The 18,090-nt window shown below is 42.3% G+C and overlaps 1 protein-coding gene across 1 annotated transcript in view; it reads left to right on the top strand.

The window, feature by feature from the left end:
• Positions 1-18,090, top strand: part of CADPS (calcium dependent secretion activator) — a 266,034-nt gene that overhangs the window by 76,850 nt on the left and 171,094 nt on the right. Inside the window, exon 6 of the mRNA XM_047778450.1 lies at positions 12,640-12,706. Within this exon, the coding sequence (XP_047634406.1) occupies positions 12,640-12,706 (67 nt within the window). The remainder of the gene's footprint in view (positions 1-12,639; positions 12,707-18,090) is intronic.

Genomic DNA, 18,090 nt, shown 5'->3' with positions numbered 1-18,090 from the left:
TCAAGCTTCCAGTGAGAGGTAGATACTTCCCTGTCAGGGCCTTGGAGGGGATCAGGTATGGAGAACTGCAGAGGAAGCAAAGATCCCCTCCCAAATGGAGGCCAGGTACCTAAATCTGAACTTGGGCTTGGATTTGGAGAATGGTCATGGTGTTGTTTTCAGGCCAAACTATTCGCAGATTTAGGGCAGTCAGCTTCACCTCCATTAAGTTAGCATCTCATGAAATGTTCCTGAAATGTTTCTAAGGTCACCTTTCCCTCCTTTTTTGGGGGGTGGGGGGAGCTGTCCCTGTGGGATGTGGATGTTGCTAGACCAGTGGGTGAACCCACTCCTCAGCAGTGACCCATGCTGCTGCAGTAACAACACAGGATCCTGAATCTGCTGCACCACAGGAGAACTCCTCCTCCTTCTTCTTATATTGCTGGCATATTCCAAAAATGTTTAATGGAATTTCCCCCTAATACCTCTTCCCCCTTCATTGTAAACATCCTAGTTTCAAAACAGAGGGTTTGAGAATTCCATTAGGTTCCTATAGCACACACGAACAGATTTTGTGTCTTAAGCAATGCTCCGGCTCATAAATACTCAGTAAATACTTGTCAAAGGAATAAGAGCGTGAGTGAGCAGGAAGGAAGGAAAGAGGGCAAAATGAGGAGGAAAGAGGGCAAAATAAGGAGGACAGAGCAAACAAAAGAGAAAGAAACAAATGTGAATGAATATATCTGTGCTTAAACTGCTTTAAAAAAAAAAATGGGTTGCTCAAGCCACTTTCTAAGCCCCTTTGAAGCTCTGTACGAGGAGTTTTACAAACACTCTCCTTCAATCCTCACGGCAAACTCTTGACATAGGTATCATTTTCCTCATTGGTCACATTCCCATTTCCCACATTCTCATCATTTCTCCAGACAATCTGGATGAAGTAGTTCTTCTGTTGATTCATTATTAGCATATTTCAGGCAAACTTGACCTTGCAGGTAATAGAAGAAATTCATCTAACAGAATCCGCCGCTATTTCATTTTACTAGGCTGACATTTAAAAATCACCCCTGCCAGGAAATACATGAGGGTGGCTTGGAGTAGCTTTAAGAAGTGGACAATGGATGCCTTAAAAACACTGTCAGGGAGTTCCCGTCGTGGCGCAGTGGTTACCGAATCCGACTAGGAACCATGAGGTTGCGGGTTCGGTCCCTGCCCTTGCTCAGTGGGTTAACGATCCGGCGTTGCCGTGAGCTGTGGTGTAGGTTGCAGACGTGGCTCGGATCCAGTGTTGCTGTGGCTCTGGCGTAGGCCGGTGGCTACAGCTCCAATTCGACCCCTAGCCTGGGAACCTCCATATGCCGCGGGAGCGGCCCAAAGAAATAGCAAAAAGACAAAAAAAAAAAAAACACTGTTAGACCCACTGTGGCCTAAATCAGGGGTGCTTACCCTTAGCTACCCAAGGGGTGATTCAAGGAAAATAAAAATGTTTGTGAACTACATTTTTTAAAAATTTAAACCTAAAATAGTTGTATGAAGCCTTATTATATGGGGAAGGAGGGTAGGAATATCAAAACAGCTTCAAGAATGAGAGAGAGAAAGGAATTTTTAAGAAACACAGCGGAAGAGTTCCCATTGTGGCTCAGCAAGTTAAGGACCCGACTTTGTCTCTGTGAAGATGTGGGTTTGATCCCTGGCCTCCCTCAGTGGGTTAAGGATCTGGAGTTGCCACAAGCTGGAGCATAGGTCACAGCTCAGATCCAGTGTTTCCATGGCTGTGGTGTAGGCCGGCAGCTGCAGGTCTGATTCAACTCCTGGCCCAGGAACTTCCATATGCCACAGGTGTGGCCATAAAAGGAAAAAAAAAAAAAAAAAAAAGCAGCAGCAGCAGCAGCACAGTTGAGGCTGTAAATTGTATCTACTTTAATGTTTATTAAATCCTAAAGGAACCATCAGACTTCCTGTGAATTACTCCTTGTTGGTGGATTGCGGTTTCTGCAGTGAGCCCCTGGGCCATTCAGAATAACTTTATTGAACAGAAAAGTATGGTATCAGTGAGAACATTAACACTGCCTTTTGGCCTTATGACATTAGTACTGGCAATATGTGGGAATGAGCAGCTCCTCAGTGGCTTTCTAATTTTTCATCATTTTTATCCAGAGGGTGTTAAGTCCAGCAAGTGCATTCACATATATTATCTCATTTAATCCCTGGAACAGCCTCCCAAGAACTAAATATTATAATCCCTCTTTTTTTTTTTTGTCCTTTTAGGGCCCCACCCATGGCATATAGAGGTTCCCAGGCTATAGCTGTAGCTGCTGGTCTACACGACAGCCACAGCAATGCAGGATCTGAGCTTCAACTTCAACCTACACTGTAGCTCACAGCCACGCCAGATCCTTAACCCACTGAGCAAAGCCAGGGATCAAACCTGCGTCCTCATGGATACTAGTCAGATTCATTTCCACTGAGCCACAATGGGAACTCCTAATCCCTCTATCTTAATAAATGGCCTCTCCCTTTACTCAGTTGCTCAAACCAAGATCCTTGCAGTCATCTTTGACATTTTGCTCTCTCTTACCATTTCATCCATCATCAAGTTCTCTTCTCTCCACCTCCAAGGCAGATCTCAAAGTTCAGCCTCCCATCTCCACCTCCACATGACCATTCGAATCTAGGCCTCCTTTACTTCTCCCCTCACTTGTTGCACTTGCCTCATAAGCCTCCCGCTGCTGCCCTTTACCCCCTGTAGTCTCTTTCTCACCCTGAAGCCTGAGTCATTTTTAAAAAATACAAGTCAGATCCTGCAACTCAAATGCTAGAAAGCCTCCAGTGATTCCCACCTCCTTTGAATAGAAGTGTAATTTCCACGGCAACAAGGTCCTATCTGATAAGTACTCTACTGCCATCCAACCTTGATCACTGCTCCAGCCTCTCTGGCCTCCTGGCTCCTCCCCAAAGCCTTTAAGCACGCCCCCATCTCAGTGTCCTGTCCTCACTGTCTCCTTTGATGTGGATGCCCCTTCTTCCTTACCCAGAAGTCCACACAGCTCACCAAGATTTCTGCATGTCTCTGCACCTTATCAGAAGACCTTTCCTGGCCCACCTTTGTCCTCTCTCTGTCTCTTACTTTGCTTTCTTTTCACCAGAGCGCTTATAGTCATCTCACACATCTATTTCTTCATTTATTATTTTGTTATCTGTCTTGCCCACTGGACTTCAAGTTCCTTGTCAGCAGGGGCACTTGTCTCTTTTGTTCAAAGAAGCAAGTAGAGAGCCTGACATGTAGTAAAAGTCCAATAAATTAGTTGCTGAGTAAAGGAATGTGATTGAATCTCCACTTTACTAACAGGGAAACCGAGGCTTAGAGTGGTGAACAGACTTGCCCAAGTCAGAGTCAGCATCTGGGCCAGGTCTAGAATTGAGTTCCTCCTTTCAGTATGAAGTGAAAGAAATTAACTTAACTGAGGACCTGAAACTTGAATAATATACAGAGCTTCCCATGGCTCCATTTTGGATTCATTTGGTGAGCCACAGTCCACCAAGCAGGAGTAATTTAAAGCAATTCTGATTTTCCATTTATGTTTTAAAAGCCTTAAAGGGAAAACAGCTTATAAGACTTAACCACACTTCTTAAAATCCCCTTTTCTCTTATCTTCTTAGCCATACCACTCTTCTAGACTTTTTTTTTTTTTAAGGGTCACACCTGAGGCATATGGAGGTTCCCAGGCTAGGGGTCTCTAGTCAGAGCTGTAGCCGCCAGCCTACACCACAGCCATAGCAACGTCAGATCCGAGCCGTGTCTGTAACCTACACCACAGCTCACAGCAATGTCGGATCATTAACCCACTGAGCAAGGCCAGGGATCAAACCTACAGCCTCATGGTTCCTAGTCAGATTCGTTTCCACTGCACCATGATGGGAATTCCTGCTCAAGACTTCTTGTCCTTCAAAACCATCACCCTCCACTCCTCTCTCCATAAGTCTCCATGACACCAGTCATACTGGCACAGACTTTCAGCTGAACCACCTAAACTGGCCTAATTGAATATTTTTATGATTCCATTTTATTTCCCCTGTTGGCTTATTTTCTATCATTAAATCAGTTAGATCAAGTTAGTTGATAGCTAAATTCTTACTGATTTTCTATAAATTACCAGGATAGAGGTGTTGAAATCTGACCATGGTTGTGAATTTATTTGTTTCTGCTTAACATTTCTACTTATCTTTGCATCATGTATTTTGAAGCTCTGTTATTAGATACATAAACATTCAAGATTACTGTATCTTCTTGATGAATTGACTCCTTTATCCTTACAAGATGATCTTCGTTATCCCTGGTATTATTCTTGGCCCTGAAATTTATTTTGCATGACACTAATAAGTACAGCTACTCCAGATTTTTAAAAAATATTAGCATCATAAATCCTTTCCGGAGTTCCCGTCGTGGCGCAGTGGTTAACAAATCCGACTAGGAACCATGAGGTTGTGGGTTCGGTCCCTGCCCTTGCTCAGTGGGTTAACGATCCGGCGTTGCCGTGAGCTGTGGTGTAGGATGCAGACTCGGCTCAGATCCCACGTTGCTGTGGCTCTGGCGTAGGCTGGTGGCTACAGCTCCGATTCGACCCCTAGCCTGGGAACCTCCATATGCCGCGGGAGCGGCCCAAAGAAATAGCAAAAAATAAAAATAAAAATGAAAAAATAAATAAATTTAAAAAAATAAATAAATCCTTTCCCCTCCTTTCATTTTTTGCCTATTTATGTCTTTAGATTTAAAGCGCATTACTTGCAGGGAGCATACAATTGGGTGTAGTTTTTTTTTAATCCAACCTGAAGATCTCTTCCTTTTAATTGGCCTATTTAGCCTATTTCTATTTAATATAGTCATCAATATGGTTACATTCATGTCATATTGCTATTTGTTTTCTATTTATCCCATCTCATCTTTATTCCCTTTTCCTCTTTTTCTGCTTTTTTTTAAAAAAAAATAATTGAATAATCTTATGATCCTATTTTTATCTTCTTTGTTCTATTGTTATATTTAAATTCGAATTAGGTCAATTGCCTAGAATGTAATCCTCTCTGGACCTCATTTTGCTCAGCGTAAAATGGGGGTAATGATAATGCTTGCCTCAGAAAATTGTAAGGATTAAATGAGTTGATCAATGTAAATAAAGCATTTGGAACAGGATCTGATACCTGGTAAGAGGCACTGCCACAAAAGAATTGGTAATGATGGTGGTTGTCATCACTGATGTCATTTGCTTTCATGAGTACCTTACACCTTTTCTCAGTCCATGAGTCTTTCTGCCAGGCTGAGGCAAGAACACTGAGGCATCTGCAGCCTTAGCATTCTCCTTGTTCTCTCTCGTGCCCCAAGGAAGGGAGGGAAGCATCCTAGTGGGAATAATAGTTTTTGTCTCATTGTGACTGCTCCTCTTAGAAAAAAAATTCTCATGAAAAATTTCTGGCAAAAAAGGGCTCTGCCTCATTACCACTTGGTATGGTCTGAGCACATGGTGACACAGGGACACAGGGACACAGAGGAGAACAGTTGCAGCATCCTCGACCCTTAGGGCTGAGCCTCACTCTCCACTTCGACTCAGGCAGCATTGACTCCTCATTTCTAGGCTCTTCATTGACTTCTGGCTAATGGAAGCTCAGCAGCCCTGGTTTCCATGTCCCTCTCAGCCATCTTTACCCCTTTGTAAGAGACAGGTGATTCTGGCAGATGTCTTGAGGGGCCACATACTCAGCTCTCCCTGCACTGGATGCTCATCCCCAGGTATAATAGTGTACACCCTAAGACATACAATAAAATGTCCCCAAGACTAGCTATTGAGTACCCACCATATACACAGCTAGTACTAAGCACAGAAGATACTTACCTAATAGAGCTGAGGTAGTATTTCACATATATTCACAAACATCACATGAAGGAACATGGTCCCGTTTTTTCACACAGATGCCAAGTTACAAGCATCCTGGGTGCCCTTCTGCCAAGTAGTCCCAGGACAACAGGACATAAAGACACTTGCTTGAGACTCTGAGGAGTGAAGTTGAGCTGAATCCAAGTGTATCTTCATCATCTCTTTGTAGACCTCAGTTCTTTGCTCTGGACTCTCATGTAATTAAAGTGCCACCAGTAAATGACAGAATTGTCAGTGACCCAGAGGCCTGGGTTTTATGAAAATGCTACAAGCAAGGATACATGAGAATCATGATTCAAAATATTACCTGATTCTCCAAACCCAAATATGTGTACCTTGCATTATTTCCTAATAGATATGTGCCCAAAAGCTGAACCCAAATTGAAATAGCAAATCCAAAGGTGAATCCTTTACCAAGTTGGTAACATGCAATTTCCACTAGGAATACTATTTCTACTAGTAGTCTATTACTAGTACTACTACTGCTACTACTAAGCATAGCAACAAATGAGTGTAATGCCTAAATTTACTGAGCACTTATTCTTTGCCAGTTACTGTGGTAACAATTTGACATGTATCATGTCCATCAGTCATAACAAAACAACCAAATGGAGTAGAGCCTATGCCATTCCCACTTTACTGATTAAACTGAGGCATGCAGCAGCTAAGCCAAAAGACAGTTAATGGCAGGGCCAGAATTCCCACCTAGGTTGTTTGAGATGCAACCCATAGGCTAAACTTCTTCTCACTGCATTAGAATGCCAATTTATCTGTTCGTGAATCCAGCTTCCCATATACCCAGATGGCCTAAAGAGAGAGTTGAGGGCCACTAATTCCCACACAGGTAGATCTGTCTATAGAATGAGAAGCTGGAGTGGGGAGGGGAGCCCCCTATATGTCTTCAGTGGCAGAATTCCATCTCCTTCAGGTATTTTACATTCTGTTTAAGGAGCATGCGTCAACCTAAGAAAGTATAGAGCCAAAACTGACTAGCAGAAATGGTACAGTGTAGCCCTCAATTTTTTTTCGGTTTTGGTACCTCCTGATTTGTGCCAAATTAGCAGTGAATGCTGAGGAAAATGTCAGAGAGAAAGCCCCTCCTTCCTGCAAATCAAATGATACTTTCCAAAGGAGTGTTGTTCATTTCTCTCTGTTCCCACTCATCTTTCCCATTCGGTAGCCTTCAACCAGAAATCTTCTCTTTTTGATTGGAATATCCAGTCATGTTCCTAGTTCAATAAAGAAAGCAACATTTGTCATCCATAGTAAGAGGAAGAGTAGCGTGCTGAGGAGGGTGTTCTAGAACCAGACTGTTCTGGGTGTAAGTTCTGGCAATGTCACTCACCAACTTGGAACCCTGGGGAATGTACTTGAACTTTCTGAAGTCAGGTTCCTCAAGAGTCAATAGGAAATAACATAATGACATACCTAGTAATAAGTGCTTACTTTGTGCCAGATATTGTTCTAAGGACTTTATATTTCATTAGCTGCTTTAATCCTCACAACAACTCTTGAAGAAGGTACCATAATCATTATCTCCATTGTAGAAATTAGAAAACTGAAATAGAGATAAGTCCAGTAACTTGGCCAAGGTCGCACAGGAACCTGGGCAACATGGCTCCAGATTCAAGCTAACCCCTCCAGGTGGGTATAGTAAATTCATGTAAAGTTCCTGGCACAACACAAAAGACTAGTAAGACTTCACCCAGAAGTAACTAATATCTTTATAATGCAGGAAAAAAATAATGATTCGATAGGAATTATATCCTATGGGTTCAAGTGATCTCTTCTTCCTACTTCCATTCTAATCAGTTAAAACTTAAACGCATTAGCTGTAGTAGCTGTGTTTGTTTTTTTGCATCTCTTTATGTGAGTTCAAGTTAGAAGAAAGAAAAAATGGGTAGTAGCTGCCAGAAAGGTATGAGACTGTTAAAATTTTACCAGGCATTACTAAAACTATGAAATTTTCTGCCCATTGTCTTTATTTATCTTTTATTTCATCTATTTGCCCAGGTACTTATATCCAAGGAGATTTCTTGTCACATATTTAGCTTTTATTAACTAGTAGTAATGTTATGCTTTCCCCTAGGATGTTTTATAATAGGCTGAAATTTATTGTGCATCTATTTCCTGCCATTGCTTGTACTCATACCTCACCAGCATCATCCCATTTAACCCCCACAACAACTCTGCAAGAGAGAAACCATTCCCAACTCTATTTTCCATAGCATCAAGTAGTTTTACATTTTGTCCAACATCTCAGATTAACAAGCGGAAATAGAATGAGAAGACTATGCTTCTTTTTTTTTTTTTTGTATTTTCTAGGGCCACACCCATGGCATGTGGAAGTTACCAGGCTAGGGGTCTAATCAGAGCTGTAGCTGCTGGGCTACACTAGAGCCACAGCAACATGGGATCCGAGCCTCATCTGCAACCTACACCACAGCTCATGGCAAGGCGGAATCCTTAACCCACTGAGTGAGGCCAGGGATCGAACCTGCAACCTCATAGTTCCTAGTCGGATTTGTTAACCAATGAGCCACAACGGGAGCTCCGTATGCTCTTTTTTTGAATTTTTTATTAAAGTATAGTTCATTTATAGTGTTATACCAATTTCTGCTATACAGCAAAGTGACTCAGTCATTCTTATTTTATTTTCTTTTCCATCATGGTCTATCCTAGTAGATTGGATATAGTTCCCTGTGCTATACAGCAGTACCTTACTGCCTATCCATTCTAAATGTCATAGTTTACATCTACTAACCCCAAACTCCTAGTCCCTCCCCCCATCCCTTGGCAACCACAAGTTTGTTCTCTGTATCTGTGAGTCTGTTTCTGTTCTATAGATAGGTTCATTTGTGCCATATTTTAGATTGCACATGTAAGTGATGTATGGTATTTGTCTTTCTCTTTCGGACATACTTCACTCAGTATAATCTCTAGTTGCATGCATGTTGCTATAAATGGCATTATTTCAATCTTTTTATGGCTGAGTAGTATTCCATTGTATATATGTGCCACATCTTAATCCATTCATCTGTCAATGAGCATTTCAGTTGTTTTCATGTGTTGGCTATTGTGAATAGTGCTGGTACTGTTTGGGTGCATGTTTCTTTTTGAATTATAGTTTTGTCTGGATGTATGCTCAGGAGTGAGATTGCTGGATAATATGGTAGTTCTGTTTTTTGTTTTCTGAGAAACCTCCATACTGTTTTCCATAGTGGTTCTACCAATTTACATTCCCACCAACAGTGAGAAAGATTATACTCCTAATCCATACAGGCCACTAACCCTGTCTCTTCTTAGGCCTGGCTAAGGCTCCCTTTTATATCCATTTCTGCCATGGATACATAATAGCCTTATTTCAAGAAGGTTAAGAGCACTTGCCTAGCTGATCTGTGTAACCAGAGCCAACCATGCTGGCCTCTGGGCTGATAAATTTACCAACCAGCCAAACATTTCCAGGACCTCAACCTCAGTCACCACCCTCTCTCTTGCCTGTACCACTGTAACCATCTCATTAGTGTCCTTGATTTACCTCTTAACCGTTCCATCTGCAGTGCATTAACCACTGAGCAGCCACTGGTATCATCTTAAATAGAAACATAATTGTGTCACTCCCCTGCTTAAAACCCATTCATAGTTTCCCATCCTTGTTTAGAATGGGTGTATTCATGATCTATTTAACCCATTAAAAGATCACTCTGTCTGCTGTGTAATGAATGGAATTAGAGTGAAAGCTGGAAGACCAGATAGGAGCCTGTTGCTGTGGCCCAGGTAGAGTAGATGGAAGCTCAAATGGGGAATAGCAGTGAAGACAGAAATAGATAGGATCTATTTAGGGTTGTGCAGAGAACAAACTCAAAGAACTTGGCAATGGAGTCTGTGTCTTTATGCAATGTCTGAAACTCATCAGAGGATTTTATAAAGGTTGCTCTGGTTTCCCAAGACCACACAGCACTCAAAACTATCTGAAATATAACAAATGTATATTGACCACCTGCCATATATCAAAATATATCAATTTAGAAAGAATTTGGGGGGGGGGAAGAACAAGTTTTCTTCCTTCAAGGAACTCATAGTCCAATAGGAGCAATGAATACGAAAACAAATTATAGCAGTGTGATCATTGTAACTTCCAGCAGAATTATTTGTGGGGCCCAAAAAGGCAATGATGTTAAGTAAGAGTATGAATTTTAACATAAGGATCAGAGAGAAGGTATGCCAGGCACCATAACATGTGCAAACTCATAGGGGTCTGAAACTTTATGATGTGGTCAGAAATTGCAGATAATCTCAGGGTAGAAGCTGAATTTAGAAAGTGAAGCATAGCCAGGAAACAAAGACATTTTTAGACCAGGTCAGGATGCTCCATTTGGTCTCTTTTGGTGAAGGTTTCCCCGAGTATATTCTTACCACTGATGGTACATGAGATTGTTCAGTGATACACAGACAAGCATATATTAGTTAAACAGTTATTTATGTATTTTAATGTATGTTATATAATATGAGTATATCAAAGCTACAATATAAAATTTCCTTTCAAAACAAATTGAGTCCATGTTAAATCAATTTAAAGAAAAAAGGCAAGTCAATCATACAATAGATGGACTGATTTGGAATAAATCGTGAAAGTACAGGTGAATGGCCAAACATGAGGGCTCCTTTTGTGTAAGCAGGGGAGATTCACTGAAGGAATTTCAGCAGGGAAATTCATGCTAGAATTGCAGATGGTAGGATCAGTCTCACAGCCAGGAGGAGGATGAAAATCATTCTAGTGAAACCCATGAAGAGTTTCATCTTTGGGAGTTCCTTCCCACTGTGGCTCGGGAGGTTACAAACCTAACATTGTTTCTGTGAGGATGCAGCTTTGATCCCTGGCCTCTCTCAGTGGGTCAAGGATCTGGTGCTGCCACAAGCTGTAGTGCAGCTTGCAGATGTGGCTTGGATCTGGCATTGCTTGTGGCTGTGATGTAGACCTCAGCTGCAGCTCCAATTCAACCCCTAGCCTGGGAACTTCCATATGACGCAGATTCGGCCCTAAAAAGCGGGGGAGGAGGGTTGAGCTTCGTCTTTGGTTGTCCATGGCAGTAAGTGTGGTCTGGGACTGAAAGAGTAGAGGTCTGATCAGCATAAGCAACTTTACAGCTGTCCTTGTTGACTGAGGAGTGAGTAAGCCTGAAGAAGCAGAAGGACCCAAGTGACTTGGGTCTCTGGTCCAAAACGGAAGTACTTTAGCTACCAGCCACTCCTAAGAGGCCCTGATATTTGTCAAACAGTGTACACTTTAATTAGGTACATTCTTCATTATATTCCAAAGTGGAAATTATGTCTGATTCCAGGTGAAGTGAGGATTTGGAAGTTGTACAGATGGTTTTTGATAGCAGGTAAAGTGTTGGAACTCGAGGATTAGAAAGGATTTGAGTATGACCAGATCTCTCCTCATTTGATCTAGTAGAGCCTCAAAACCAGCAGCCTCACTTCCTTGATCAATGCCAATTCAACGTGTGTCATCCACAAGGTCAATGGAATAACTGATGAATGAATTAGTAACACTGATCATAAAAGCTTCAGATAGGAGTTCCCGTCATGGTTCAGCAGCAACGAACCCAACTAGTATCCATTAGGATGAGGGTTCTATACCTGGCCTCAATCAGTGGGTTAAGGATCCAACATTGCTGTGAGCTGTGGTGTAGGTTGAAGATGCAGCTTGGATCTGATGTTGCTGTGGCTGTGGTGTAGGCCAGCAGCTGCAGCTCAGATTGGACCCCTAGCCTAGGAACTTCCATATGCCATGGGTGCAACCCTAAAAAGACAAATAAATAAATAAAAACTTCAGATAGCTTTGAAGTGTGGCTTTGTATTTCTTAATCCCCCTTTTAAAAAAATTTTCTCTCAGAGTTCCCACAGTGGAGCAGTGGAAAAGAATCTGACTGGGAACCGTGAGGTTGAGGGTTCCATCCTTGGCCTTGCTCAGTGGGTGAAGGATCTGGCATTGCCGTGAGCTGTGGTGTCAGTCGCAGATGAGGCTCAGATCCTGCATTGATGTGGCTAAGGCATAGACTGGCAGCTGTAGCTTCCATTAGACCCCTAGCCTGGGAAACTCCATATGCCCCAGGTGGAGCCCTAAAAAGCAAAATTAATTAATTAATTAATTAATTTAAAATCTTTTAAAAAATTCTCTCTAAAGATTAATTTCCACCAACAGAAGAGCATTTGGGGGAGAGGGAGGGTTGTAAAGAGAACTTTCTATGTTTACTTGAAACTTCCTTTCTGTAGTGTACCTGTGTTTGCCAGAATTACTGAAAAGCAAATGAGGCAAGATTTTCCTGAATGAGACTTGACAAGAAGAGAAAGAGTTGGAGTTGTAAGATTTAGCACTTTTTTTTTCTCTCCTGTGCAACAGCTTTCAGGAGTTTCCCTACCTACAAGACTTCTAGCACATAAACAAATTAAGGCACAAGGTAACATTTTCCAAGGTGCTTTCTGGAATCTGTCAAGGTGCAGTCAAGGAATCTGTCAAGTCTGATGATGGGCCACATTTCCTTCTATAAGTGAAAGTAAATCGTGCCTGCTGTTCCTTATCCTCAACCTCACAGCAGCAGAATGTGCTTTCTGTTCCCAAGCCATGCATATGTCCTTGTTTATGAGCACCCAACTTCAAGGTAAAGACAGTTAAACAGCACACTTGCTCAAGCATTAATGCATCTCTGGTCTTTCTTCTTTCCTTTAGGTATTTATGGGCCATCGGTAAGAATGTCTGGAAGAGATGGAAAAAAAGATTTTTTGTACTGGTGCAGGTAACGCTTCAACTTTAATATCAGTCTTAAGAGCCATCATTTTTAAAGATTTGATAGGACTAATGAATGCTTTTAATTGCTATAGTTTACCCACAGTGCACAAAGCTCAAGCATTTAACTAGTGAACTTCTATATATTATGTCCATGCCACCACCATTCAGAGGGGTATAGAACATTTCCAGTACCCAGAGCACTCCCTTGTCTTCCTTGTCCTATTTTTACATCACTTTAAAATTCTAAAAATCAATGCATGCTTGTTATTTTTTCATTGTAACAATACAGAAATATGTAAAAGACGTAGGGGCAGTAAACTCCCACCCCCGCCGGTGATGAAGGAGCCCTGGAAGGAAGCAGGCATATGCCTGGTTATGGCACTAAGGACATTAACACTGGTTAGGAAGAATTTCCTGTTTCTGAACACACAAAGTAGTCATTTTAAGAAAAGTCAGAATTTACTTGGACTTTTTACATGTTTTCATTGTTTAACATGTTTGATTTTGAATTACCTGGAGAAGAGCATTCCACTCTTCTTGACATCTGAGGCTTTCAGACCCCAGTAATTATACTTAACAGTCTAAACATATCTTTCTACATAGACTTTTCCAATAACCAAACTCTTCGTGTTGTTCCTCAACTTCCTTTCCCTTTTTTTTTTTTTTTTTTTTTTGAACGCAAATCGCTATAGACATTGTTTCATGGATGTTCATGTAACTCAGACTCTAAGACCTGCAGAATTTCCTTTTTGATGTACTTTGGGCTTTCCCAGTTGGGACTGTTTATTAACCATGGAGCAAAGAAGATCTGTGTATATGTAGATACAGATATTTATATTAAGAATACATTGGTAATATAGAAATAGTATTGTTGCTTTCCTGGGCAGTTAAGGAAAAACCCAGAAATGGTAATGTGTCCTTGAAAATCTCCCCACTCTTTTTTTTTTTTTTTGGTTTGTTTGCTTTTTGCATCAGGATTTTTCAGTTTACAAAGGAATCTGCCATTGCCTCTTTTTAATTTACAAGCTCCATCAGAGCATGTACACTATAATTCGATTTGCCAAAAAATAATTTTGCTGTACTCTGAAAGATGTCACAATATGAGTCAACTTTAATTTCATAACTAAAGGTATTTCCCCAGTTACTGTGCTGTCTATAAGTACTGACTAGTATTTTAAGCACTGCCAACTCTGAAAACTCACAATAAAGCAGCCACCTCTTAGGACTACATGGTCCTGAAAGTTCTGCCAACCCTGAGCTTCTAAGGCTACACCTTCTACAGATCTACTCAAGGCTCGCCTGTACCTCTAAGGCAAACTGCATCCTTCTGGCTGTGAGCAAGAGGTCATCTTTGTTCTCAGGACTGCTATGGGATACAGCAAAAACCTTTAAATGAATTAAAGCAAAATTCTGGAATTATTCCCAGCCATTCCAGTAAGCTACAGTGAAGTGACAGAAGCCACTTTACCCTGACAGACTTTTCCTCAGAGTATCAGCTGAGCACTATCGACTGAGTGCTTATTTTGTGGAGGGCACATTAGTAGGTCTTAGAAAAGAACTAGGAGTCCTGGTTTCTCATGTCCAAAAGAGTTTGGCAGGGGCGGGGGGGTGGGGGGTGGCACTGTGCAAGTATGCGTTTGTGTGTGTGTGTGAATTTTTTCTACTTAATTCCCTTTACTTATCTCACAGTTTTGGAAGTTACATCTTTTGTTTTTATTTAACTTCTCATGTTTTTGTCCTATCTCAGTAACAAGACTTTAACCCCCTGAAGACAACCCTTTGAAACCTTCTAGTGCCTAGAACAGTTCTCCTTGTGCAATTCTGGACTAGTAGCTGATTTAAGTTTCTATGAGCAGAATTTCATCACAGCTTCCTCCTCTTCCTCCCATCCTGCCTGGAGCTTTTTTTTTTTTTTTTTTTTTTAATAACAGTTTTAGGCTTATGACCACTTTGAGAAGGATGTACAGAGATTTCCCATATACTCCCTGTTCCCATACCGGCATAGCCACCCCTGTTATCGAAATGTTCTGTAAGAGTTCTTTATAGGCAAACAACAGAAATGGACTCCAGGTATTTAAGGGCTTTTTTTTTTTTTAAGTGTATTGGAAGGCTGTTGTATCATAGGATAGTTGAAAAAGCTACTACCGGAGTTCCTGTCACGGCTCAGTGGCTAGTGAACCCGACTAGTATCCATGAGGATGCTGGGTTCGGTCCCTGGCCTCGTTCACTGGGTTAAGGATCCAGCATTGCTGTGAGCTGTGGTGTAGGTAACAGACAGGGCTTGGATCTGACGTTGCTGTGGCTGTGATGTAGACGGCAGCTACAGCTCCCATCGGATCCCTAGCCTGGGAACCTCCATATGCCGCAGGTGCAGCCCTAAAAAGACAAAAGACAAAAGGCAAAAAAAAAGAAGAAGAAGAAGAAAGAAAGAAAAAGCTACTACCCAGAGGAGTCCCAGAAATTCAGATAGTGGGAACCATGGCCAGTGTCATTGGTGCGGCTGAAAGACCAGTCAGCTCTGACCTTGCTCTATCCCTGCATCTCCTTTTGAGGGCCACCATGAGAGAGAGAGTTAGACTGGTCCAGCCCTGTCACATACCCAGCTTTCGCAGGGGCGGACCACGGCGCCTTGAATCACGGAGCTGTCTCCAAGGCAAAATCAGGATGCCCATTACCAGAAAAAGAAATGGATGCTGAGCAGGCAAAAATGGGTGATATCCACTCTAAAGAGAGCTTTTAAGTGAAGAGACCAAGAGACATGAGAAGAGGCAGTGCTAGATTATGGAGGATTCTCCCTTTTCCATGCTTCCAACGTGGCCTCACAGCTTTCGTAGAACCACTTGTGGGTCTGCCTGGCCTCCCTCCACAGACTCTGTGTTGTTTCAGAGCCAGTTCTGTTTCTGATTCATCTAGCTGTCCTGTCCTCTCCCCACCATACATACACATACACACATACCCACACACCCACACACACACATACACTCCAGCTCAGTGTCTGGCCTGGCCATTCAGGGGACTCTTGCTGGAAGAAAGAATGAAAAGGAAGACAGCATGAGTCCAGGTGATGCTTCAAGTGGTTTTGAGAAAGGAAAATGGCCTTAAGAGTGGCTGGTGACACCTTCCCAGAGGAAATGGGACAGGTGGCCTTGCCATGTGACAGGGAACCTCCCCTCCCACCCTGCAGTAGCCAATTATTAGACATAAGACTTTTCTCTGAGAATCTTTAAAATAACAGAGTACTTGGGAGATGTAACTGACCTCTCACTTTGGAAAATGCTTCTTATCTTGGGGAAATTTTTAGAGAAGAAAAAACTCTACAGGGGAAAAAAAAAATAAGGAATTGTGCTGAAAATACTAGTGAGGCCATGTCTCTACAATATACTGAACCAAAAGGAAAAGAATGATTAGTTCAGACAGTACAATTGGAACACAGATATTTCAGTGTCTTCACACTGAACCTTTTACCAGGAAAAGATAAAAATCACTCAGCAGCTACAAAGTAAACTCTGTGCTCACTTCTGAAATCATAAAAAAGCATCCAAACCCCATCCAAGGCTCAGCATCTTTCCTATTAGCATTTCACGAGATGTTTCACATACATGTGATTCTCGTCCACCATAAAGAGCCATAGAGGTGCATTGGATAAAGGGATCCTCCAAAATAAACCTTATGATTCAACCTAAATTCAGTTCTTCCCTTCACACCTCCTGCGGCCTGCAGTGGTAATATGACAGCCCCACCATTATAAAGGTAATGGCAGAGCCAGGAGGAGAACTCAGGTATTCTGTTTCCATGTTTATCCTGTTCACCACAACAATGTCTAAGAGAAATTTTGGTGGCCTGCCTCAAAAATACAACATTGGGTTTTGGTTTTTTTCAGTGTGTGTGTGTGTGTTTCTTTTTAGGGCTGCACCTGCAGCATATGAAAATTCCCCGGCTGGGGGTCGAATCAGAGCTACAGCTGCTGGTCTATGCCACAACCACAGCAAAACAGGACCTGAGCCACGGCTGCGATCCTTAACACCACAGCTCAAGGCAATGCCAGATCCTTAACCCACTGTGCAAGGCCGGGGACTGAACCTGCATCCTCATAGATCCTAGTCAAATTTGTTTCTGCTGCACCACAACAGGAACTTCACAACATTGTTTTTTGATTCTTCTCATTTTTCCCTGTTCACTGTTTAAGTGATGACATTTACAGGGGTTAAAAAAAACTTAACGCCTTTGAAACAACCCCAATGTCAACAGAGGTACCGGAGAGAAGTTCATGGCCTTCTATCCTGGCTCAGTTCGGGGAAAGCAGAAATATCCCAAGTTGCTTGAAGAGAAAGATGACTGTTCAAGCAGTGACAATCACTGCCCACAGTTGCCTACAGTGTTGAATTCAGTCTTACATACAAACGATTTTCAGTTTCTTCTTAGCCACCACACCATTCCACAGAAACTCAGAATGCAGAAGCAAAAATAGGAGAGCCAGTCTGGTCAAATCTGGGGAAGGGTGAGGGAGCCGGGGAAGAAAGCAGATTCCCCCAACCCTGTCCCTGCTCCCCAGGAGCCTCAGAGAGATCTCTGTGGAGGACAGTGTCAAACCGCCACACAGGAAGCACTTCTGCCTAAGTGACTTGCTGATGGCTTGTTCCTGTCCATTTAGATGTTAGGTCTCAGGCAGTGTTTTTATAGAGAGCTGGCAACACATACTTTCCAATCTCTCTGTCTCTGTATCTGTCTCTGTCTCTCTCCCCTCTCCCTGAGTCTTTCTACTTCCTTCCTTCCCTCACTCTTTCTCTCAGTCTCTCTCAGTCTCTGTCTCTCTCTCTTACACACACACACACAAAATCTGCATGTAATCTCCATCTTTGTCTGTAATGCAGAAGTATTAAATTCTCTCTTCCAGAGCTACTACTTTGGGGAACAAAAGTTAGATTGTAAACAGGCTTCCCACTAACAAAGAACAAAGGCCACTCCTCGAGGGGTGTTGAGCCAAAGCGGCAGTTCCCGTGTTTAAGGACTAAGGCTGAAATTATGATGGATGTGCCTAGAATCTGCCCTGCCATCTCTGAAGGGAATGAAGTAGCGTCAGAGTGTTTCTGTGCTAAAGACTTCAGTGTTCCTCCACATGTGCTCTGAGTAGGTCCAGGCCTGCCTGCACTGAGTGTTGTTTAAAATACGGATGCCCAGGGACCATCCAGAAGTCTCTGATGCAGAGTAGATTCTGAGATGGAGCTCAGGAATCTGCATGCCTAACAAGCAGCCCAAGAGAAACTGATGCAGGTGGTCCAGAAACCAGCTTTGGAGAAACACTGCCTCAGAGGTCAGTCATTGTCCCTTTCACACTGAAGTCTCCCATTCCCTTTAGACCACACCCTCTCATGTTCTCCAAGGACTAGAGCA

This window comes from Phacochoerus africanus, chromosome 1 (genome assembly GCF_016906955.1).
Source record: "Phacochoerus africanus isolate WHEZ1 chromosome 1, ROS_Pafr_v1, whole genome shotgun sequence".
In the NCBI taxonomy this organism is placed as follows: domain Eukaryota; kingdom Metazoa; phylum Chordata; class Mammalia; order Artiodactyla; family Suidae; genus Phacochoerus; species Phacochoerus africanus.
The sequence above is the reverse complement of the archived record's forward strand: the minus strand, read 5'-3'. Positions and strand labels throughout refer to the sequence as shown.